The sequence below is a fragment of the Chiloscyllium punctatum genome, chromosome 25 (genome assembly GCF_047496795.1).
Source record: "Chiloscyllium punctatum isolate Juve2018m chromosome 25, sChiPun1.3, whole genome shotgun sequence".
NCBI lineage: Eukaryota > Metazoa > Chordata > Chondrichthyes > Orectolobiformes > Hemiscylliidae > Chiloscyllium > Chiloscyllium punctatum.
Genome location: NC_092763.1, coordinates 22,351,593 through 22,376,515, shown reverse-complemented (window position 1 = coordinate 22,376,515; position 24,923 = coordinate 22,351,593). Strand labels below are relative to the sequence as shown.

General features: G+C 39.6%; 1 protein-coding gene across 3 annotated transcripts in view; it reads right to left on the bottom strand.

The window, feature by feature from the left end:
• Positions 1-24,923, bottom strand: part of klhl13 (kelch-like family member 13) — a 204,633-nt gene that overhangs the window by 131,501 nt on the left and 48,209 nt on the right. For all 3 annotated transcript variants that reach the window (XM_072594813.1, XM_072594810.1, XM_072594814.1), the window contains one exon: positions 21,326-21,400. In XM_072594813.1, the coding sequence (XP_072450914.1) occupies positions 21,326-21,378 (53 nt within the window). In that variant the 5' untranslated portion in view covers positions 21,379-21,400. Of the gene's footprint in view, positions 1-21,325; positions 21,401-24,923 lie in introns of those variants that run through there.

The window sequence follows — 24,923 nt, the reverse complement described above, 5'->3', positions numbered from 1 at the left end:
AACTCCATTAAGTATAAATACAGAGAAAAGTAAAATGGAACTAAACACCACGTGCATTTCGCACAAGCACACACAAGAAAACAAAATGGCCAAAGTGTTAAGCAGAAGAAACAGCCCACAGCATTTTTGCTCTTTTCATGACAGATTTAGACAAGTAACATAAATTTACGTCACTCAAAATTCTCAACTGAATGTGCCCCAGTGAACTAAATCCTGCCTGATACCCGAAATGCTGATTTGCTAAAGGTTCCTTGTTCCTTCACTAAGAGAAGTCTATGGAAGACGTGCTCCTTGTGGGCGGGTCTTGCAATATTAAAACCACCTATAACCCCGCAGCAAAGGTGTAGGCAACCTGGAGAAGAGTGAGAAGGTCAATACTATGCCTAAGAGTGATAATAATACGAAGCAATTAGGGATGGACAATACATACTAAATTTGCCAGCAATGCCCACATCCCAGGAAAAACATCTAAACAAAAAGCACCAACTCTGCAAACCACAAAATTGAGTTATGAGACGAACCTCTAAAGTTGTGTCAATATACTAGAGACACCGGTGTTGCTTTTTCTCCTTCAAGCTGTTTGGAGCATAAACATTAAATACTGCATATCAAATAAGGGCCTTTTCTAAAAATGCTACATTCTAATTATGGGAAGCAAAGGAAAACACAACTCAAAGGCTTCCCTGAAGGCAACTTTCTTCTCCAACTTAGCATTAAATTTCTCAAGAGGCTTAAAAGTAAGAACTATTTTCAGAGGGGCATTCTTATTTGATTTGAATGGAAATTAGTAAATTATGTTGTATTATAGTCACCAAATATATATTTAGTAAAGAACTTAAACAGCACCTAGGAGAATAAAAAGCTCCTGTTGTACAAAACTAAATTGCATCTCACACTACTTCAACTTATATGCTCAAGCACCCCAGGAGCTCATAAAAATCTAAAAACATGTAAGCATCAAGCATCCCTTGGCAAATAAAATATTCCTGCCATATTTTCATAAATTTAAGTGATTGGTGTGTGAGATTGTGCTATGCATAACCTTCAAGCAAAATGAGTGCGCTGACATCAACTAAAGAAAATCACTCAAGTGTGCTACAGTCTCTGTACATTAACATTGGCTCAGTGGGAAGATTCTTACCAGAATCAGAAGGTCCAAGCCTTCTGGTCCAATGGGAATTTGATGTTACTTTGCTCTATTGATTTCTCAAGTAACTAATAGTCATTCAACATCTATAAATCCCATGAATTTCTCCAATCCAGTCATAAGGTAATGCCTTAATTCCACTAAACGCAGTAAAAGCCACGATTCATTCTTGTGCAATGCCAGAGTGAAGGGGCTTCTCTTTAGGCAATAAAATTAATCACTTGATTAGAGAGTACCATGTCAATAACTTCAAATCTACAGTGAATTGTAAATTGAGTTTATCACCAAGTTGTTTTGAAAAGAATTAGAAGTATCCAATACAGATTGCTTTCACCCAATCATGAAGAAATCTTGACACTGAATTCCATAAGAATGAACAGCAGAGAAACAGACCAGGTGTGAGATGATGGATGTGGGAAATGGTTTGACATCAAAAGAATTTCAGCAAATCTTTGATAAGGTATCACAGTCATTTAACAGAAAAGGTATACAATTAAGGGAGATTAATACATTTTATTTAAATGGATTGGCAGCAAGAAAATATAGTAAAGATCAAGACAATTTCTCAAAGTGCATGTAAATCAGGTAGCAGTGTTGCAGTAAGATCCAACTCCAGTACTAATTCATTTCACGATATACATAAATTGTTTGAAAATGGGACTTGAAACAGTACTGCTCAAATTTGGAGGCACAAAATGATGACAGAATCACAGGAGGTAGTTTGTGAACCCAAGTTTATAAGATGATGAAATAGCAATGAGATGACAAATCAAGTTAAATGATCTGATTTTGATTTCAAGTTGGATAACGTGTGAAGAGGACAGTGTTTTGAGGGTCTGAATCCTTTTCCACACTTCTGACCATTTGTATGCCCTCTCAGAACAAAACCTTCACATTCACCCTACCAGAATCAACAGATCATTCTCAACCATAATCAGTCACCACATAGGATGTTGCCAAAGACATCTCCTTCTCTCTACCCCTTTCAGTATTTTGAAGGGACAATGCACTACAGGAGACCATAGTCCACTCCTCAGATAATTCCAACATCCTTTCCCTTTCCAGCAACCACTTTCTATACAAGTAATAGATCTGCCTTTTCACTTCCTCTTTCTAAATATCCAAAAGTCCAAACACTTCAATCCGTTGAAAGGACAATTTACCTGTACATTCAGTTTGATATACTAGAATCACTACTGTCAAATGTGAAGGGTTATGAACCTAACTTAAACTATAAAAGTTTGATTGTTTTGTCAAAAGAGGTGATTATGTTGGATGATTTAATAAAGACGGTTAGAAAGGCCATTCAGCCCTTCAAGCGAACTTCAGGTGGTCATAGTTGAGACATATCTCAATTCCACTTACCCTCTCTGCTCAATAACCTTTAATTGTAAAATTCTCATTCTTGTTAACAAAACCTCCCTCAGCTTATTAATCTCAATTTCTGTAATCCCAAACAATCATGCAAATCTAAAAACTTGTATGCAACAAGCATCGCATGGCAAATAAAATACACATTTGCATAAATCTAAGTGATTGGTGTGTGGGATTGTGCTTGGATAACCTTCAAAGCAAAGCATGTGCACTGACACCAACTCAAGAAAATCACTCAAGTGTGTTACAATCTCAGTTATGTCTCTGTGCATTAACATTGGCTCAGTGGGAAGATTCTTACCAGAATCAGGGGGTTCAACTCACTCTGATAAATGTGTTCTTTCAATTTCAGCCTCTTGCAATCCTGATTTTCACTGCTCTACTATATTTGCCTTATTTACAGCTGCCCAACTCTAAAGCTTTGTAATTTCCTCAGAAACCTTCTCTCATCTTTTCAAAAACATTCCATCAGCTATCATCACCTGGCTTGATGTCAAATCTTGTTTAATATTCCAGAGTAACTTGAGGTGTTATCCTATATTAAAGGTGCTCTGTGCATCCAAGTTTTTTTGTTGCTTGTGACATCCATACCCAAGTAAAATCTTTTACGCATTTAAATTAGAAAAGGGTTGAGAAGATAGACTGCTACTCTAGAGTAGGCACTTCATATTACAGGGTTAAATGCAAGAGTTGGGGAAACCTTTTTGCAGTGGCTCATAAGATTGTGGAACACAATACAATTGAAGCAAATCCCATTATGACAAACATTAAATTCCATGCAGTAATTTGATTATCACAGGAGTTGAGGATGGAGAAAGTCATAGATTGGTAATGTGTAGAATTGGTGACCTCGTAGCCTATGTGAAAAATGCAGCTTCTTAGTGAGGGTCATTTTCAGACTCCATAGAACCAATAACAGCAAGGAATATCTGGAACGTCATAACAGACACATTACAGTTACACTTGGGGAGGTGCTAACATCCATAACTCTAACTTTACATGTGTGTCTCAATAAGCCATTTAAGAATGAACTTTGTGCTGAATGGAATTGGTAGGTGATTGATGGAAAAAAAATTCTTCAAGGGATGTGGAATTGTGTGTGCTGCCCAATTTGATGCATTGTGTGGTTTTATTGCCGAATTGTGATTAGTACACAAAGTGTCAATAGATGGCTCAAAATTGTGGAATAGCTAATTGGATGAATAGAGAGAAATATCATTTGTTGTGGAGGAAGTATTTCAATAACAAAACCATCAAATCTGATCCGGAGTGGGATCTTTGGTCTGATGCATAGAATGTTGTGGTTCTGTTCGCTGAGCTGGGAATTTGTGTTGCTGACGTTTCGTCCCCTGTGCAGATGACATCCTCAGTGCTTGGGAGCCTCCTGTGAAGCACTTCTGTGATCTTTCCTCCGGCATTTGTAATGGTTTTAATCTGTCGCTTCTGGTTGTCAGTTCCAGCTGTCCGCTGCAGTGGCCGGTATATTGGGTCCAGATCGATGTGCTTATTGATTGAATCTGTGGATAAGTGCCATGCCTCTAGGAATTTCCTGGCTGTTCTCTGTTTGGCTTGTCCTATAATAGTAGTGTTGTCCCAGTCTAATTCATGTTGCTTGTCATCTGCGTGTGTGGCTACTAAGGATAGCTGGTCGTGTCATTTCGTGGCTAGTTGGTGTTCATGAATGCGATCGTGAGCTGTCTTCCTGTTTGTCTTATGTAGTGTTTTGTGCAGTCCTTGCATGGGATTTTGTACACTACATTGGTTTTGCTCATGCTGGGACTCTCAGACGACTACTCACCAGAACCCGATACCCAAAGCTTTCTTGAATTCTTCTCTTTTTCTCCCCTAGAGGGGACATGGGGGAAGGAATATTGGAGGCAGGAAGAGATGGCTGCTTTCAATTCGCAGGCTCTGGGTGACTGCAGCTGCACCGACACTTACAGCTTTTTAACAGGCTGTAGCTTGGTCAGAGTGTTGGCATCGAACAGAACGTCCGAAACTCGGAAACCACTCTGTACCATCGATTCACAAATTCAGAAAGCAACATTGTCTGGTTCAGCCAAAAATATATAGCACCTGATTTTCAAATTGTAGAACTTCCGTGGTATTTTAGCTAGAGAGCAATCAGATTTCTGTTTCAGTTTATAATCCCAAAAAAGAAACTTCAAAACCCCTCAGGTATTAGAAGTCTGAAAGAATACCTATTAATCGCCAAGCTCTTGGCATCACTACACAACTGATATGGAGGTGCCAGTGTTGGACTAGGGTGGACAAACTTAAAAACTACACAACACCAGATTATAGCCCAACAGGTTTGTTTGGAAGTACAAGCTTTTGAAGCATTGCTCCTGCATCAGGTAGCTAGTGGGGCAGGATCATAAGACACAGAATTTATTGTAAAAGATCAAAGTGTCATACAACTGATGCAATGTGTTGAAAAAACCTACATTGCTGTTAAGTCTTTAATCACTTAGAATGGGTTGCAGGTTTCAATTCACTAATATGTAAATCCCAGAAGTTCCTTCAAGTCACATTCCCGAGATAACGAAAGTTTTAGAAAACAAAATGACAACAGCTTGTCACAAACTCAGACAATGCATTAAAAGGTATGAGGTTAGAGTCCGTCTTGAAATAGACTGGTTCTCTTTCCAAAGTAGGAATTTATAAAATGTCAGATGGATTGACTGCCTGTAGATTGCGCGCTTTTTGAAAAAAAAAAGTATCTGCAAATGTGAGTGTGCATGGGTGTAAGGGAGGGGGAGAGGGATATCCTCCGACACTGAAGTGTTCCCCGACTGGGAGGAAACATCCTGTCTGGCGATTGTTATGCAGTGTCCATTCATCCGTTGTCCTAGCAACCACTTAGTCTCGCCAATGTACCATGCCTCGGGCATCCTTGCCTGCAGCGTATGCGATGGACTACTTTGGTCAAGTCACATGAGTACCTGCCACGTACATGGTGACCCCATCTGTAATGGTGGTATCCATGTCGACACTCCTGCAGTGGTTGCCATGACAGGATTGTATGGTGTTGTGGTTGATGATGCCCTGAAGGTTGGATTGTTTGCTGTGAATAATGGTGTGAATGACTGAACAAACTGTCCTTCATTAAACCATTTCACAAAACCATTCAGATCAGATAACATGGCATAAACCCAGATATCACTGTAATATTATCAAAAGAATTTGGTTCAATTAGCTCGACCCTTGCCTGAGCCATAATGCAAAGTACCTGAGCAGTTAATCCAAGTTGAGAAGTACAACATTGTCAGAGAGACTGCCATTCAAACAAAATATTAAATGAAAGGCCCCTACTGCATGTTCAGCCAGAGAAATAAAAACAGCATTCTAAGTGCAAAGAATTCTCCTGTTGTACTATTTCAGATGCTTCCCTCAGTCAACATTGCCAGAGATACTATTGGTCATTTCATCATTCACTGCTTCTAGAACTTCATCTGCAAAGTCAGTGACATTGGTAGTCTGTATAAAAATGATTATGATATTCTCTCTTATACATAGTCTGTCCATTTAGTGTCAATTAATAATAAGTTCAAAGCAGTTTGTTTTCTGCTTTGGATTTTGTGAATTAAAGAGTGGATTAAGACTGCCCAAATTTGTATCAATTTGGATCAGATTCAAAAGTAAGTTTCAAAAGGAGTGTGTCCCCAAGTCACGTTTAGTCGAGTGTGTGGTGTTGGACAAGAACAGCAGGTCAGGCAACATCCAAGGAGGAGGTCAATCGACATTTCAGGCATAAGCCCTTCATGAGGTCTCATTCCTGATGAAGGGCTTATGCCCGAAATGTTGATTCACCTGCTGCTCAGATGCTGCCTGACCTGCTGTGCTTTTCAGGCACCACACTCTCGACTCTGATCTCCAGCATCTACAGTGCTCACTTTCTCCTAGTTGATTTTATAACACCTTAAGTCTAACTTCCATATTTTGCAATTTGTTGTAGATGTGCAGCCCCCATGTCAGTTGCCAAGCAATTCCATTCAACTTTTCAGACAATGTAGAAATTCATATCCCATACACAAAGACCTGGATACTTATAGCTTGGAATGATAACAGAATCGAGACAACCATCTCTAGCAAAAAAAAATCAACATCGTGGTCATTTGACAACATTACCATCAAAATCTCCACTAAAACCAGATAGGGTCACTAATGGATTGACATTTAAGTAGATGAGCCACATAAATATTGTAGCTATAAAATCAGATTAGAGACTGAAACTCTCCAGCATGCAATGACTTTCTGATTCCCTTACATCTGGCCTATGTCCAGCATATACAAGGCAACAGAGAGAAATGCGACGGAATACTCTCCACTTGCCAAGATGAATGGAGGTATTGGCTCTCGATTGGCACCATATTCACATTAACACTTTCCACCATCGGTACACATTGGTTGGAATGCGCTCCACAGCAACTCCCTGAAGTTTCTTTGATAGCAACTTCCAAATCAGTGACCTTCACTAGGAAGGACAAGGGCAGCAGATCAATGGAACCAACAACTTTAAATTACTCTCCAAAGCACACACCATTTTGACTTGTAACTATGTCATCATTCCTTCAGTGTCGCTAGGTCAAAACTCTCCAAATGATGATGCATGAATCTTTGTGTTGTGCCGTACCATCTTTGCCACACCGACACAACTCCAGATCCAATGTGCACAATTTACATTTTAATAATTGTTGAATCATTAAAAATGTGTTTACACTGTTACTAGAAAGTCACTTCAAAAAGGTTTCAACTTCATACCAACCAAAACATGAAAATTAAATAATAAATAAGCAAAGTCTTTTCCCTGAGGCTGGGGAGTCCAGAACTCGAGGGCATAGGTTTAGAGTGAGAGGGGAAAGATGATAAATAGACCAAAGGGGCAACTTTTTCACATCGAGGGTGGTATGTGTATGGAATGAGATGCCAGAGGAAGTGGTGGAGGCTGGTACAAGTGCAACATTTAAAAGGTATCTGGATGGGTATATGAATAGGAAAGGTTTAGAGGGATATGGGCCAGCTGCTGGCAGGTGGGACTAGATTGGGTTGGGATATCTGGTCAGCATGGAAGGGTTGGACCAAAGGGTCTGTTTCCATGCTGTACATCTCTATAACTCTATGGCTCTATATGTTGACTCCAAAGTGAAGTGAAATGAAGTGAAGTCATATTTACTCTCCATTAATTTGGATTCACTTCATCCTGAAGTCAGCCCACCATGACTTCAGTTTCAGTTTGCAAGAACTTACACAAGAACTCTGAAATTGCTTTGCACTTAACGCTGTTATTTAGTTATACCTGTAAAGTGCTTACATTACTGAATTACATCACACATATTATACTTCAAGTTGTGCATACAGCAGTTGAAGCAGATTCCATTAAACCAAAACGACACATGGGACTGGCAGCCATCTGCTGATAGCAACGTCTAACCTTTCTCCTGAAATTAAATCTGCACAATTTTCATCCAGCTTTCCCGAGGCACATGCAGCTGGAAGCTTTTTAAATACATAATTACCTGGGTTCTGAATCTTCCCTTCCTTACCAAAGTTTTTTGCCTCAAGCCAACTATGAGACAATACATTATTCCATTCAAAAACTACTCCCTTTACTCACTCTATCCAACTAAGAGAATAAGTCCACATTTGGGGAATGTACATAGCCAGCATTTACCACCCCTGCTATAAAGTTGGGATTCTGTCCTGCAATAATTTAGGTAGTTAGCCAATTCTCAACAGAAAACAAGCTCTCAACGACACAGCACCCGTTAATATAATGAAAGCTCCCAAGGCACCTTACAGCTGATGCAGAAAAAGCAATGATCAGGTGTTCAAGCAGTTAAGGAAGTAACCAAAGACACAGCTAGACAGCTAAGTCACAAGGAGACTGTTCTGAAAGAGAGTCAGGAAATTAAGCTTGTGTTCAGTGGAGCTCAACAATGGGAGCTTGAAGGGTGGGGACAAAACAAATGGGAGTGGACAGATGGAGGGGAAGCAGGTAGAGTGAAAGGGAGAAATAAAAAAGGAGGGGCACCTGAGAGTGAGAACAGAGCAGGGAGGGAAGAGTGACAGGCAGGAAAAGCTATAGTTAGCAGAGATTTTAATGGCAAGAAAGAGAGAGTGAGAGAGAGAGAGAAAGAAAAAGAGAGTGAGCAAGTGGGCAAAATAAAGCTCAAGTAAAATGCACTGTCCTTGGAAGGGTTACTGAGTAGATTCAGAACAATAACACACACGCTTATATGGTTACAGTGGTGGTGGCAAGTTGCATAAGCATGCATCATATGTCCTTGTATTTTGAATTTGACTAGGTGATTTAATTAGGGTTTAAAAGATTAACAGGATCCATCTGGGTAAACACAATTTTTTTCCTCTGGTGGGGAATTCAGAACAAGATCAAAAAGCATTTGCACACAAAGTGGTAAACATTGTGCCTGAACACCCAGTCAGATTTGCAAATGAGTGGGAATACCAGGGAGCAATTGGAGATTTTAAAGCTACATTTTGTAGATTTCTGTTCAGGAAGGGGAGCAAGGATATGAAGCAGTAGCAGGTAGATGGAGCTGAGGCACAGATCAACTATGATCCAAATGAATGATGGAACAGGCTAAAGGGTTGAACCAACTCCGCTTGATCTTTTAAAGCATTCATTCACACAGCCAATGCACTTACATTGCAGTTGCTTTGAAAAAAGCTCTCACATGATTAGAATTAATTTTGGATCTGGTCAGCATGGACAAGTTGGACCGAATGGTCTGTTTCTCTGCTGTACCTCACTATGACTCTAAGTGAGCACAGCATTAGTTTGAGTTCACCAGTTCTGTTAACATAGCAATTAATGTCAGCATTTTTACGAGGAACAGGAACAGCCACTCTTCATTCATGAAACCTTCATCAATCAATACCAAACCGTATACCTGCAATCTGTTACCCCTGTGTTAAACTTACTGCAACACAGACTTCTGGATGCCGTTATAACGTCAGGTATTTTATTACTGAAACTGGCAATGCTTTTATTTGCAATCAAAGAGATAAATGGAAATAATATTCAATATTTCCACTCTGAGATAGTTTATGCAGTATACAAATGCTGAGATGGAGAGATAAATCACATTGATACAATTACTGGACACACTGAGTAGTGGCAAACATTAAACAAATATCAATTTACTAACAGTATGAAGAACTAACAGATTTCAGTGTTATACTGCAACAGGAAATGTGGCAAGGGTGACAAATGACAAAGGACAAAGGATATCAACAAATGTTCTGGTGACAAAATAAAGCAACAGTTCCTCAGCAAGACAATTCTCAAGCCCCAGAATCATCAACCCCAGTGGCAAGGCTCAGGTATAATTATGTACCATTCAGATTAGCCGAGAATGCAAAAACAAATGCAGCAAGAAACACCACCTACAAGTTTCTAATACAGAAGTTGATGAGCATCCCAAGGTAGCAGTAAACCTGTCTATCACAAATACATATATCTAGTCCCATTAATACAGGATTAAACAGAATCATACATAAACATTTCAGCATATTTGGTTCAAATTCTTTATTCCACTATTTTATATATGGTGTCAAGGCTAACATACCTCTTGTAAAATAGCATTTGAGAAGTACTTACATAATCCAATACACAGAGTAAAGTGAAAAGGCTAAAAGCCTGACTCCTAAATTGTGGGGTGAAGGAATTGGGTACCACACAGGAAACCAGAGTTGTAGAAATTCACAGATTTTGGAAAGTGCATGACTGGAGGAAGCTTGAGATTGGGAGGAATTAGGGAGTTAGAGACAGAGGAGAATTTTAAATTTGGGAGCAATTGAAGGCTACAGGTCACCAAACATGAAGAGATAATATGAAAAGAACTTGATGCAAGTTAGAACAACAGGCAAGAGGAGTTTGAGGGTTATGGAAGTTTAATTTCAGAAATTTGTTTTTGTTTATCAACTATACTTATAGTTGCACTCAGTCAAATTCTCCTACATTCTGGTTGTAGGGGTCTGGTTTGCAATCAGTTATTTTCTGACTTTTAAGTAGTTCAAATCATTCCCAGATCCCCGGGTTCTGCACAATTATTTTAGCAATGTTTCAGGGCAAATAATCCGTCTATTTAAAATACAAAGGAAAATACAATACAAGAAAAATAGATAATGCTATAAATCAGGGAAATTAATCAATTATGCAGAGAACAGTAGTACTATAAATTACACTGTTTACTAGATTGAGTGAGTGAGGCCCCTTTCAGTTATGGCTGACTATGGGTTGCATCCTCGTGGTTCTAACTTTCTGCTTCTCTGAAGCAACATTGCTTGTGACTGAAGGGACCAACACTAGAGAGTGATAGTCCCGGTCACAGAAGTCACATCTGTATGTGGTCATTGACCTGTGAGAGCTGCTGCACTCCTTCCTTGGTGCCAGCTTGTCTGGTCCAGCACTCATCAGATTCTTTTCCCCGGTTTTGAGGTGACGGCTCCGGGTGCTTCTCCATCTCGTGCAGTCAGCTGTAAGCCTTTCCCAGGACTCCATAACAATATCAAGTGCCTGTGTGTCCCTCATACAGATGTCCTTGTAGTGCGGCTGGGGACACCCTGTGGGTCTCTTCCTGGATGCAAGCTGTCCATGGAGGATATCCTTTGGGATGTGGCCATCCTTCATGCAGTGGAGATGGCCCAGCCAGTGCAGTCTCTGTTGCATGAGCAGAGAGTACATGCTGGGAAGGCCAGCGCGAGATAGGACCACGGCACTGGACGCTGTCTTGCCAGGATATGCCCAGGACATAGCAGATACTCATGTGGAAGGTGTTCAGTCTTCTCTCCTGTCTGGCATATGTAGTCCATGTTTCACTGCCACACAGCAGTGTGTTTATGTCGCAGGTGTTGTAGACTGACATTATTATCTTCACTGTCAGCTTGGGACTTTGTCTATACTGATAGACCGCCTCTTCCATGCTTGCAAGGATTTCGAGTTAACTATCAATCTGAAGAAAACGAGTGTCCTGGTACAGGACACAGAGATATTGCCGATCATCACCATCGATGACTACGAACTCAATGTCATCCATCACTTAACATACCTTGGTTCTACCATCACTGACAACCTCTCCTTGGACACAGAGATAGACAAGAGGATCGGGAAAGCAGCCTCAACTCTTGCTCGCCTTACTAGATTAACACTATTTAAATCTTATCTTACTGACACACACAGAAAACAACAGTTTTAATTAGAGGAATTTTTAAATCAGAATTCCTACCCTGGGATACCAATGCTCTGCCAACGCCTATCTTCCCCTCCCCGATAGCTAGCTCAGGACTTTGGGGTCTTGAAAGTTTAAGCTCACCACATAGAAATGTGATTTAGAAATATATCTGGTTATTCCTGCTTGCCGTACCCAGAGCCTGGCTGAAAACTTCGGACTGCGTGCGTTTTTCAGTTTGGGTCGAGTTGGCTGATGTTGTAAAGTGCGTATTGGAACTAACATGTAAGTATCTGAATTTCTTAACTTTCTGCTGGTTTTGCAGGCCTTGTTTTCACCTCAGGAGGTGTCTGAGGACTTCTGGTGCTAGTCGAGAGGGTTGGTTTGTAGACATGTCGGTCTTTGGTTTTACTGGTTGTGGTCAATTGCTGTCAGTTCTCTTGGCGTAGAATAGGCCTATAGCTGGTAGCTCTCGTTCAGGAAGCTCTTGGATAGTTCCTTCAGGTATGATGGGGGCCTGAAATTATACAGGCTGAGGCCCTTCACCTTCGAGCCCACCAGGTGTTTTCCATTATGTTTCTGCTGTTTCCTTTTGAAGTTAATAGACTTTCTGATCATTAGCGTATGCGTGAATGGATTTCAATTGAGGTTGAATATCCGGTATCTTTGCAAGCCCCAGACTGTCTGTGCTGGGTACTCAGAGGTATAAAAGCTGTCTCAAGCTAGCGTCTGTTAGTTTTGGGTGATTGTCCTCTTAGAGATGTGGAAGTGCTGGTGTTGAACTGGGCAAGGAATAGAGAGATACAGACTACAAAGAGGAAAAACATTTTTAGTTTAGAAAGGCACTTGCTGGCACATGCTTGGTGGACTGAAGTTGTTCCTGTGTTGTTCTTAGTTCTTCAATCGCTAGGATCCAAGTTTTCCAATAGTCACTGCCTGCACTTAGAAGAACAGCCATTTATTCTTACTCTTTGTTTCTTGTGGATGCAGAACTGGCTGCTAGACATCAGTACACTGCCCACAGTACCATTCACATTAATTTTACATGATTATTTATGTGGGACCTTATTGAAAGTCTTCTGAAAGTCCAAGTAAATAAAACCCATTGGTTCCCCCAAATCAACTCTACCAATTACATCCTTAAAATTCTAGTATGTTTGTCAAGCATAATTTCCTTTTCATAAATCCATGTTGACATTATCCAATCTGGTCAATGACACACTAAGTGAATGCTAAAACTGAAGAAATTATACCTTCATTCTAAACAGACTTACAAAAGCAGTTAATACAAGTGCTTACAAAACACAATTTCCTATATTATGTTGTTACTGTGATTTATTTTATTGGCTACCAACAGCAATTAAGAGATGGAGATGTTCAAAATCAATCTTTCGTCAGGAGATGTATTAAAAGTTGGAGGACATCGCGAAGGTGGAAATTGGCCGTCTGAGCGGTTACACAAATACTTAAATACTTAGTCAGCATTTAAGCTTGGAGCTAAAATATTTAGACTGAAGTAAATTCAGCCTTAGGAACTAAATACGGTGGTGAAAATGACTCCCAGCTTCCCTGGATCTTCAACGTCTCCGTGCAAGATTTTCTTGGTTAATACAGACAGATACTGAACTGAAAGTCATGCTATGCTACAGTGATCTCCACCTCATTACAATGCAGACTCAAAAGTACAACAGATCACAAGTAAGCTAACCCACAGATACGATAAATCTTTTTTGTAGCAAAATCATGTTGTTTTTCCATATACTCCATTGTATAAGGTAGCTTCCCTCTGACCCTCAGCCAACCCCTTTTCAGCCATAACATGTTATGCTTCAATAGCCAGTTTCAATTTTCAGCTCACAAATGCATGTTTGCTAGACAGTACCTTATAAATTGGCATAAGAGATTAAGTCGATGAAATGGGCTGAGCTTCAACGCTCCATGCAAGTTTAAAACACACCATCTCTGTGCATCGGATGTGAAATGACATTTCAAAGTAGTGACTAGTTCACTCTTACACTCTGCACATCTTGTCCCCTGTTTTTGAAAGGATTCTTCAAAGGGTCATCTTATTTGCTAACATCTCTGAATGAAAATAGAGGTAAAGAAGGCATTGAAAACTGGTTAAATTCTTAATGAAATGGTTTAAGAATACACAAATGCTTTTGCACAACATTTAACAAATCAGATTTAAAAGAAGAGTGGCTGGCAGGGTATTAGACTTTTCTGCTGTAGGGTTACAATTTGGTTGAAAATCAAACGCAATACTGGTTTGCACTGAAATCTACTGTAGAGTTCCCTTAAGTTAAATATTATGGATGTTAATAGGCCAAAAACAGTTTTGATCAACTTCATGTCGCCTGCCACAGTTCACAAGGAAATTAATCTGAAATTCACCAGAAGGATATACCAGTTTCCTACTTAAAAAACACAACTACAACTTTCCACATCCTCTGGCTTCATGAAAACCTTCGTGCTATAGAAAATTGCCATATAATGGCAGCAACTCCCAATTTTAATATAGTTGACCATAACTTGATTTAAATGCAAAACAAGCCAAAGTAATAAGTCAAAAATTATAAAAATCTCATAAGCTATATATTTCAGAACAGCTTTCACGAAGATCAATTCTCATGTAGATACTTTACATTTTGATGTCAAACATTTTTAGACGTGCAGCACCAAGCACAAGCTGATTTTCATCTGTTCTGATAGAAAAAGAAAGAAATGCCATAGACGTTTTACATCTCCAGAATGTGTTATTATTACACACAGGCAAACAGCCTTCCCCGTCACATCACCCATGGTATTTTTCATGAATTAACTACCACCACTAAATCACAGTGTTCCAAAGGACTAATTTACATGCAAAGCCTGTTAAGTCTAATTGGTGAGGGAGGGGATTAAGTCAAAATGGAATTTGAAGGGGAGATAAAACACTCTACTCCTTGGGGTGCCCAGTTTTCCCTAAAAGCAATGAGCATTGGTGTACACCACATGCTCCGTCTTCAGACACGAACATAGCCCAGGAAGGGAGAGAACTCTATAGCACTTTATTAAAGTCAATTATGTACACCTCTCTATTTTCCTTCATTTATAACAGTCCCAAGTTCAGTGCTATTGTTTCTCTTCAATTTGAATGATGAGTAACCAACTTGTTGGGCCGTAGGGCCTGTTTCTACACTGCAAGTCATCTAATCTAATCAACCAAAGATTTCTCTCCCTATGGCCTGCCTAGCACTTGCACAACTTACTATTTTTATTTCTGACTTTCAACATCTGTGATATTTTCCTTTAATCTTAATCTGTAGTTGGACTAAGTGGAAGGATTGGACTGAAACTGCAGCTATTGCTACCTGTTGGATGTCAAGATGTTCTTTTTGTTACCTCGAGCACAGGATCACCACATCATCACAGCTAATTCACTCTCGGCGCATCCACCATGATGGACCTAGATCAGTGCCCATGATACCAAACAAATCCAAGTAAGTGAATAGACACTTAAGTTCCTTTCTGAGACTAGAATTAGTTAAAATAACCTATTTTTGTAGGTTTTATCATTCAATCCTGAGCCAGTTGGTCAGAAGTTTAAAAAAAAGTTCAAATGCAAAAGTTAGTTGGCATTTGTTATTCTATATGTTCAAAATGAATAATGTACACCACTAGCTTGGGGCGGTGGAATCCTGAGTGTCAGAAATGAAGCCCCATCTGCAAAACTATTTTTGATTCATTGTGATGTATCTGTATACTGCAGTCTCAAGCTTTCTGTACATTCGGAAAATAGAAGACTCAGATCAAATCTCTTGCCAAGCAACCTGAATAATGCAAATGCAATTTGTTATCTACAAAGGGACAGGTACATGTGAAGAGTCTGAATTTGCTTGTCCAATCTCTCTTTCAAAAGTTTCAGGCAACAATTTTCACTGGTGATGTACGAAGTTTGTCAACAACACTGACAAGTGAGGGGAATTTGGAACTAGACATCCTAATAGTGAAACTGGTTCATTCCTGAAGGCTCGTCTGCTCTGCAGATCCCGGTGCAACTCAAAGTGGTGAAATATGCCCAGCATTCAAACTCCAGGGTGCGCAATATTTTACTTAATAATGCTGCTGTTAAGTGCTTATAGTCTTTTCATTATGTTAAAGGCACTGTACAAATACAATTTATTCTCAACATTTGACCAACTGAGTTCCACAAATCTGTGCCTCAAATGGAAGGAACAGGCTTGGCTTCTTTGGATTAATGAGGGTTCAAAGGTAACAAATACTGCACCACTGTGGATTCAAATAACTTAGATTCTGGAATAATTCCTCATGAACTTGACAAGTGCAGCATTTGAAGAAATTAATAGCATAAATAAAATGTGTCAGTTCTTCCTCTATCACTTGTTGCAGAATGGCAGTACTTTAGCATCATTACCTACAAGAACACAGTAAGATATTCAATTTGCCTGGCTACCCTGAAACCCTTGTTCATTCATCTCTGAAACAACTTTGCAACTGCAAGTTTCAAACATGTCTGCAGCCGATCCATTTCTCTCTGATAGACATCCAAGTGGATTGTCCACCTCTTGTACTATGGATCAATCCTGCTGCAGTCGACAGTTGTAAATCCATCTGATATAGTAGTGAAATACAATTAACAATGGGAAACATTCAAAATATATAAAAATTAGGTGAGAGAGAAAGAAAAAAAACAAGGAGTAATTTGCTAAGCTATAGGCCAGAGGCACAAATGTGTCAAAAAGCCTGTGTGTCTTCTGTTCTACTCCACCAGTGAACTAGTCAGAATCTCCTCTTTAAAATTGTGCTTTTTTATTATTAATAAAGACTAGCAAGTTTTGAGAAAATTTGTAGCTCAGGTTGAAACTCTGGTTGTAAATTTGCTCCTGAGCTGGAAAGTTTGCTTTCAGACATTTTATCACCATGCTAAGTAACGTCATCAGTGAGCCTCCCGTGAAGCATTGGTGTTCGTGACCTGCTTTATATATGTGTTCAGGTTTCCTTCGGTTGGTGATGTCATTCCCTGTTGTTTTTCCTCAGAGGGTGGTAAATGGGGACCAAGTCGATGTGTTTGTTGATAGAGTTCTGGTTGGAATGCCAAAACAGCAGGGAATGACATCACCAACCCAAGGAAACCTAAACAGATATATCAAAAGCGGGTCACTAACACCAATGCTTCACCGGAGGCTCACTGATATCACCAAGCATAGTGACGAAATGTCTGAAAATGAACTTTCCAGCTCAGCAAGCAAATTTACATCCATTAATAAAGACTTTTCTGATGATTTCGCTGAACCAAAGAGCTTTAAAACACTAAACAAATAAGTAAACAATACTTAGTATGGGTAGTTGCAGTCATAAAAGGTGACACCTCTGCATGACTAGCCATAGCCAAAGGATGGGGTTAAGAGCAATTAATCCTGTCAACTTGGTCAAATTTCAAGTATCATAGACCAGAGGGAATCAAAGATATTGTTGATAGATATAGATTGAGGAGGATAATAGAAGGAGGCTTGAATGGATACCGGAACTTATTTTAATTTACACACAACCTTGAAGAAATGGCAAAGAGTTATGTTGAGCAGCATCAATTCCAAACCTCTGAAGACCGAATGAATGTTGAAAGATGACAGGGACAATTCATGATGGATCGATGATTGCCCAGACAGACAAAAGCTGCAGTGCACTCGAATATTCAGTAAGCAAAGCAAGATCAACAGATGACTGAAGCACAAGCTTAGTTAACAATAACAGTGGAGTAAACAGAAACTACAAAAGATATTTTTCTTTCAAACATCAAAAATGCTTCTCTATGCATTAATGTATAAAACGAAACTGTCCTTGAAACGTGATCATATTGTGAAAAACCACTGAACAGCTTCATATTACTGTTTAAAATTAATTATTCTCCAGTTACAATTCAATTCGAATTGAACAAATTATCTTGTAATCATTACGGACCAAAGTTTTTGGAGTGCTACATCCAGTTTCTGACTCAGTTGTACTGGCTAGGCAGAGGGTGGAGTGCAGATTCAATAAAAACAATAAAAGGAGTTTGAGATCACATTGCACACATGATGTTTGCATTCCCTGCAATCAGGCTGAGGGATGATCAAATCAGTTTAAAACAACATTCAACAGAAAGAGGTTGTGCAATTCCTCAGTGTTCAGTGTCCATGCTCTACTGCAGCTTCCTGCTATCTTTCTTCATTGAGATACCAGCATAAAGCCCTATTGCCCTTCTCTCTTATATACTTATTTATCCTTCCCTTAGCTGTACCTATAGAACTTGTCTCAATTACACTGGCATGTCTCACTATTCTCTGAGTAGATATATCTCTTCAAAATTCCCTTTCTGACTTGTTGGCGAAGATATGAAGTGTGAGAGATTCCAAGCAAGATCAAACTGAGGATCACTTTACTTAGTAAGACAAAGGAGCATATTCAAACAGAGGCTATGGCATTTGCCACAAGCTTCAATGCTAACATTAAATGACTATGTGATACGTAGACTGCAAACCATCTTATTCTGCCAACACTAGGAGTTCATACACTGGCAGCAACTATTAGATGTAATACAACAGAAACAGATCCAGTTGTCTTCATCACAAATATGTTTTGTTATTTTAACCAACTGCATTATGCTCCGAAGAAAATAGTGTTGTTGCAAATACTTTTAACTGAAAGATGGACTATTTTTTAAAAATCCTGTTTAAAATAAGTATTAATTCTTGAATTGAATTTATACATCCTTGAAAGAGTCCTCACTGTTGCATTGTGCTGAGTGAAAAAGTACCTCAATCCCTTCAGATTCTTGGGCTAAAACTGGCAAGGGAAACCAAGGTGCAGCTGACAATCAGTATTGGTGATGTCTAAGAAACATTCCACTTACCATGCATACAGGACACGACATAATCCTAAAATTGTTACAAACAGCCACGGGTTTCTGAACAGCAGCAGTCAAAATTTAGGTTCCCGAATGCTGCAAAGCTGAAAATGTTCTTTAATGTATAAACTTCATGCTACACTCTCATTCCCTCAACATTACCCTCTTCATGCACAAAATTCATTTAAAAAGTACCACAGAATTGTTATGGCACAATAAGCAGCCATTTGCTCCATTGAGCATGTTTCGGTTCTGTTACCTCATGCCAATCTCCTGCATTTTCCCCATATCCCTCCATAGCACTTCTATCCAAATAATCACCCAAAGCTCTCTTGAATGTGTCATTTGAACCTGCCTCTACCATATTTCCAGGCTGTGCTTTCCATACATTTAACTATTCGCTACGTGAATACACATTTTTCCTCACACCACGCATTTCATTTGCGCATCACTTTAAATCTCTGATTGTTCCTTTTTCTTTTACAAGTGCAAACAACTTCTCCCTGTCTACTCTATCCAGCCCACTCAAGATTTTGAAAACCTTCACATAAATCTTCTCTCAAGCTTTCTTCTCTTCAAGAAGTCATTAGAATAAACTCTTTCGTCTACAAAAACAGACCCCCATCAGAGCATCTATGTGTATGCACATTTATTTTTCCATAATACCCGGAATAACACACAAAGTTGTGCCGAACAAATATGAAGCTGATATTTGCTTGGAGCAACGTAATGGAGACTTTGTACTGAGGGACCAACAAAGGTTCCCAAAACCTAGTACTAGTTCATCAATGCCTCTAAAGCCGCAAGTGATCGCTAATTCTCTCTTTGAAATTCACATCAAAAACCTAGTTGAGCACTTAGTGTAGTTCTCCTGCTGCTTGTCAGAAGCTCAACAAATTGAAACAGTGACAAAATGGCATTTACTGTCTAGAACTGTCAGTATCGAAAGTATTAGTGGAAATCTCAAACACTCCCCCTCAAAACGTTGTTGAGGCTAAGTAAAATCAAAATCTCAAACCTGAAACTCCGTAGATTTTTGTTCAGCAAGGAATCACAAATTGTGAATCAAATGCAGGAAAATGGAGTTGAAACATTTTATCCATGATCTAACTAAATGATCAGAGACTGGAAAGACTTAAAAGATTAAATCCTCTGTACAGCCTGAAAATGCTGCCAAAAACATTGTCATATTCTTGCTTAGATCCTTAGAGAGAAATATATTCTGCTATTTTAAAATGATTAACTACAGCTGCTTAATCATACGAAGAAACTGCTGGAATAGTGCGTAAATGGATTTGAATCTCCGAATCTGATGAATAAACCTAAGGACAAAACATTCACTAAACCTACTGCAAAGGCCCCGAACAACACAAAATAATCCCATCTCGTTTTTTCACTTGGGGACCATGCAGCCTTTCGGGCTCAACATCGAGCTCAATAATTTGAGTGTTTGAGCACCTTCTCCCATGTCCTTACCCCAACCACACACACAGACCATGTTGTCACATGGACTACTACCACAACCAATCCACTGTCAGCTAATGGTCCTCATTAGCAGCTATTCATTCTCCCATACTGATCTTACCCATTCCTTTGTCCGCCCAACTGTTGTTCTCTTTCTCTCTCTCTCTCTCTGGGTTCCATCTCCACCTATTGCTTAATCCTCCTCCAACCCCATTTTCAGCATACATACCGATCTTTTCCTAGCTACAATCAGTTCTGAACAAGGGTCACTGGACCCAAAATATCAACTGTTCTCTCCACAGATGCTAACAGACCTCCTGGGTTTCTCCACCAATTCCTGTTTCTGTTTCAGAATATCAACATGTGCAGTTCTTTGTTTTTTTTGTTGAAAGAATAATTTACTTGAACTCCTTTCTATTCAGCATATTATATTTACTGCTCACAACAGAGTCTTCTATAATGTAGGCCTAACAAGATCCGGTGATCACTTGGCAGAGAAAACTAATGAGTTTTGCAAACAAGACCCTCAGCTTCTCGTCACCTGACATTTCAATTCTCTTATCCCAGTTTACTCCTACTCAATACCAACATCTCGTCAGACATTTAATCTCTCCTGAAGTGTGGTCCAAGATCTCCAGTTTTGTTCTTCCATTGGTACTGGCTTAAAATCTGTCAGATCTCTAACTTTTTTCAATTCTGATAAAATATCTCAACTTAGAACATTGAATCTATTTCTCTCCACAAATGGTGTCTGACTTGTTGAATATGCCCAGCATCTGTTTAAGCAAATAGGTTAACTCACGCACCTCACTAACATTTGGGAGATGAGCTATTTGCCAAACAAATGAGTTTTGCCACAAAATCAGGAGACTAAACCTGAAATGACGCAAAGCATTTTAGGAGATCTTGGTTACAAGGGTTAATAAACACACAGTATGACTAACTCATATACATTAATCTTGAAAATCTAGGTATTCAAATTCCTTTTTAAAGAGAATCAGTATTCAACTGGTTTTCCTTCAAGACATGTGACTCATTCCGTGCAGATTGGCGAGAATGAGGTTCTACTTAAGTTCGCTACTGTATAACAAAGATGGCCTATGTTTCATGCTTAATCAGTGAATGCACAACTATGGTTCTTCCGTAAGGCAACAGTAATGGGTGGATATTTAAACAGCAAGGAAAGATAAAGAAGTACAATTGAAGATCTCACTGCAGAGAAACTACAGTTACTTTCTCAAAAATAAATGTGCACGGTACCTCTCATGCAGACTTGCAGAGATGAGATCCCCTCTGAGCAGAGAGTTATCCATGTTCTCACCTCCAGCACCTCCACTGTTAAAATATAAAGAAACAAGTGTTATATCAGAATGCTAATTACTCTTCAAAGATGTGGCTACAACACATGAGCAAAAATAATCTTTCGCGGCACTAGGTCAATATGATGATAAAATTGAAAACAGGCCATTATTTTGTTGGCAAATCTAGGTTTATGTTTTCATATGGCAGCAATAATGCAATTGCTTTGTTGAAATTCAGAGGTAGAATCAAATTCCACTGATGTGGAAATGCACAGAAGTCCATAAAGTTTCTAAATTTCTGTAACTACAAGAATAGTGTATAGCTATGGCCAATGCTCATAAGAGGCATTGGCAAGCAAATTGTCTAAATAGCCACAACCTTTTAACATAGTATGTGGATGTATTTACTGAGGTGTCCAATGGATTGATATATTATGTCCACTGTGTGGGAAAGGAGAGTTAGCATGCCTTCCATTTTTGTTTGGTCGTTTGCTTTCCATTTTCAGCTCACGCATATGTCCAGCAGCAATGTGAAAGAGATGGCCAAATGTGTAAATCCTTCAGTCAGTACACAGACTCTCCAATGGCAATGGCAGGCCAACTGTGGCACTCACTGCCCCAGATTAAAGTTTCAGAGATTTGAAAAGGTTTGGCTCCTGGACATGCAGTACATAAGACGAAGAATACATGGACAGATGCTGGTCGTCATGTACAAAACTCCCTGCTCTGAGTGAATCTCTCCACTGCCTTATGCATACCTTAACAGAGTTGAAGTTTAAGAGAGTAAACACTATCTGGAATAGACCCCAAAGATGAAGTGACGTGTAAGTAGATCATCTTACTTGCAACCACACCAGCACCAATGCAGTGCTTTGCATTCCTTTGGACTCAACTGGGGAGGTTTGAAAGGGGAACCATTTGGGCAGCCCAGCATCTCCATAAATTCTCCCAAGACTTGCATCCAGCAGAGGATACTGCATTTTCACTGCAGTATTAATACAACATGGGGAACAGCAGTGATGAATTAACACAGTTTGACACAAATGATCCTCCTACGATTCAGATTGATAATTTGTGGATATTCTCAAAAGCAATTCAGAAATGTGATTATACATGCTCTGTTTTCATTTTAAATCTAATTTGTATCTTCTTCACACACTATGATTTCTCCTTTCCTACAATTTCCAATATAATGTGAAAAAGGTGTGATTTATGTACTTTGGCAAGGAGAAAAACAGAGCTGAATATTATTTAAAAGAGGAACTGCAGTAAGCTGCACTACAGAAATTGCATGAATCACAAAAAGCTAGCATTCAAGTTTAAGTGTTAGTAGGGAAGAGTGTTGGCCTTTATTTCAAAGGAAATAGAGATAATGAGGGAAGATTGCTGAAACTAAACATGGGACTAGTCATTTTACAGCGAACAGATGTGGTCCCCCTTATCGAAGGGAAGATATACTGGTATTGGAGGCAGTCCAGAGAAGGTTCGCTAGATTGATCCCTGGTATAGAGGGCCCGTCTTATGATAAAGGTCGGGCTCATATTCATTGGAATTCAAAAGAATGTGAGGCATTGTTACTGAAACATAAAAAGATTTTTGGAGGGTGCACTAGAGAAGTTGTTGCCCATTCCCTTAAAATTCATTTTCAGGATTTGGACATACCGAATAGAACTGCATTTATTGTCCATTCCTTACTGCCCAGAGGGCAGTTAAGAGTCAACCGCACAACTGAAAGACTTGTGTCACAAGCTGGCTAGACAAGGTAAGGATGGCAGCTTCCTTCCAAAAATGGATATTGGTGAATCAGACGAGCTTTTCTGATAATTGACAATACTTTCATGGTCATTGAACTGTTAATTTCAAATCTTTTTATTGGAATAAAAATTCTACTATCTGCTTTGGCAGGATTCAAACCTGTGGCAAAATATAACCGGTCTGAATGAATACAATAGTGGTATTAGCACTAGAATAATACTACTCCCTGTGTGGGACAGCCTAGAAGGAGAGGATATAACTGCGATTGAGGAGAAGTCCATTTAAGACAGAGAAGAGGATGAAAGTCCTCTGAGGGTAGTAAATGTGGAGACTTATTTTTGCAGCAGAAAACCATCAAGGCTGGCGTCATTAAGAATATTCAAGGCTGGGAATATCAGAGTTTTAAAATCTGTAAAGGACTTAAGCCTCGAGGAAAAAGACAAGACGGTGATGTTGAGGAATATCAGATCAGCCATGATTTTGGTGAGTGGAGAAGCAGAATCAAACTGAACAGCCTATTTCTGCTGCTGCATCTTATGGACAAAGATGACTGCCCTCCAACAATGACAAGCATCTTATTTTATACTCATTATAACTTCAGTGGAGAGGTTCCCCCTTATTCCATTCCATATTCCTGGGTTTGGTTAGTTCTGCAGCAGGTTTTCAGTAGTGCAGCAATTGTTGTCAAGGTCAACTGCCGTTGCAGTATTCAGCTGTTTCTTGATATTGCATGAAATCAATCAATCTAGCCCAAGACTGTTATCTGTGATACGGTGTGCCCCAGCAGGAGGAGATTAACTTTGACTCTGCATTTCTGTCTGAAGACGAATGCTTTGCTTCACCTTTTGCCCTCATGCTGGACCCCACCAGGAAGTGTGTGGAGTCTCCTTCACCTGTGAGTTAACTAGGTAATAGGATAGTGAAGAAGGCGTTTGGTATGCTTTCCTTTATTGGTCAGAGTATTGAGTACAAGAGTTGGGAGGTCATATTGCAGCTGTACAGGGCATTGGTTAGGTCACTTTTGGAATGTTGTGTGCAATTCTGGTCTCCTTCCTATTGGAAGGATGTTGTAAAACTTGAAAGAGTTCAGAAAAGATTTAAAAAGGATGTTGCCAGGGTTGGAGAATTTGAGCTCTAGGGAGAGGTTGAATAGGCTAGAGCTGTTTTCCCTGGACCGTCGGAGGCTGAGGGGTGACCTTATAGAGCTTTATAAAATCAAGAGGGGCTTGGATAGGATAAATAGACAAAGTCTTTTCCCTGGGCTGGGGGAGTCCAGAACTAGAGGGCATAGGTTTAGAGTGAGAGGGGAAAGATATAAAAGAGACCTATGGGGCAACTTTTTCACACAGAGGGTGGTATGTGTATGGAATGACATGCCAGAGGAAGTGGTGGAGGCTGGTACAAATGCAACATTTAAAAGGTACCTGGACAGGTATATGAATAGGAAGGGTTTAGAGGGATATGGGCCGGGTGCTGGCAGGTGGGACTAGATTGGGTTGGGATATCTGGTCGGCATGGACAGGTTGGACCGAAAGGTCTCTTTCTGTGCTGTACATCTCTATGACTCTATCCAGCATGATTTACAAATGTGGCAAACTTGCTGGTTAAGCAACCCCCATGCCAAAGGTGAACAATGCAGAAAACCAGTCCAAACATTACCGCTTGTTAGAATTAATGACTGAAGTTTATGAACTAACTATTGGGACAAAGTGTCATGAAAGACCAAACTAATTTGTTAATGTCATTTCAGAAAAAGAATCTGCTGAGTCTGTCCACTCCCACATGAGGTGTGATTCAGCTCA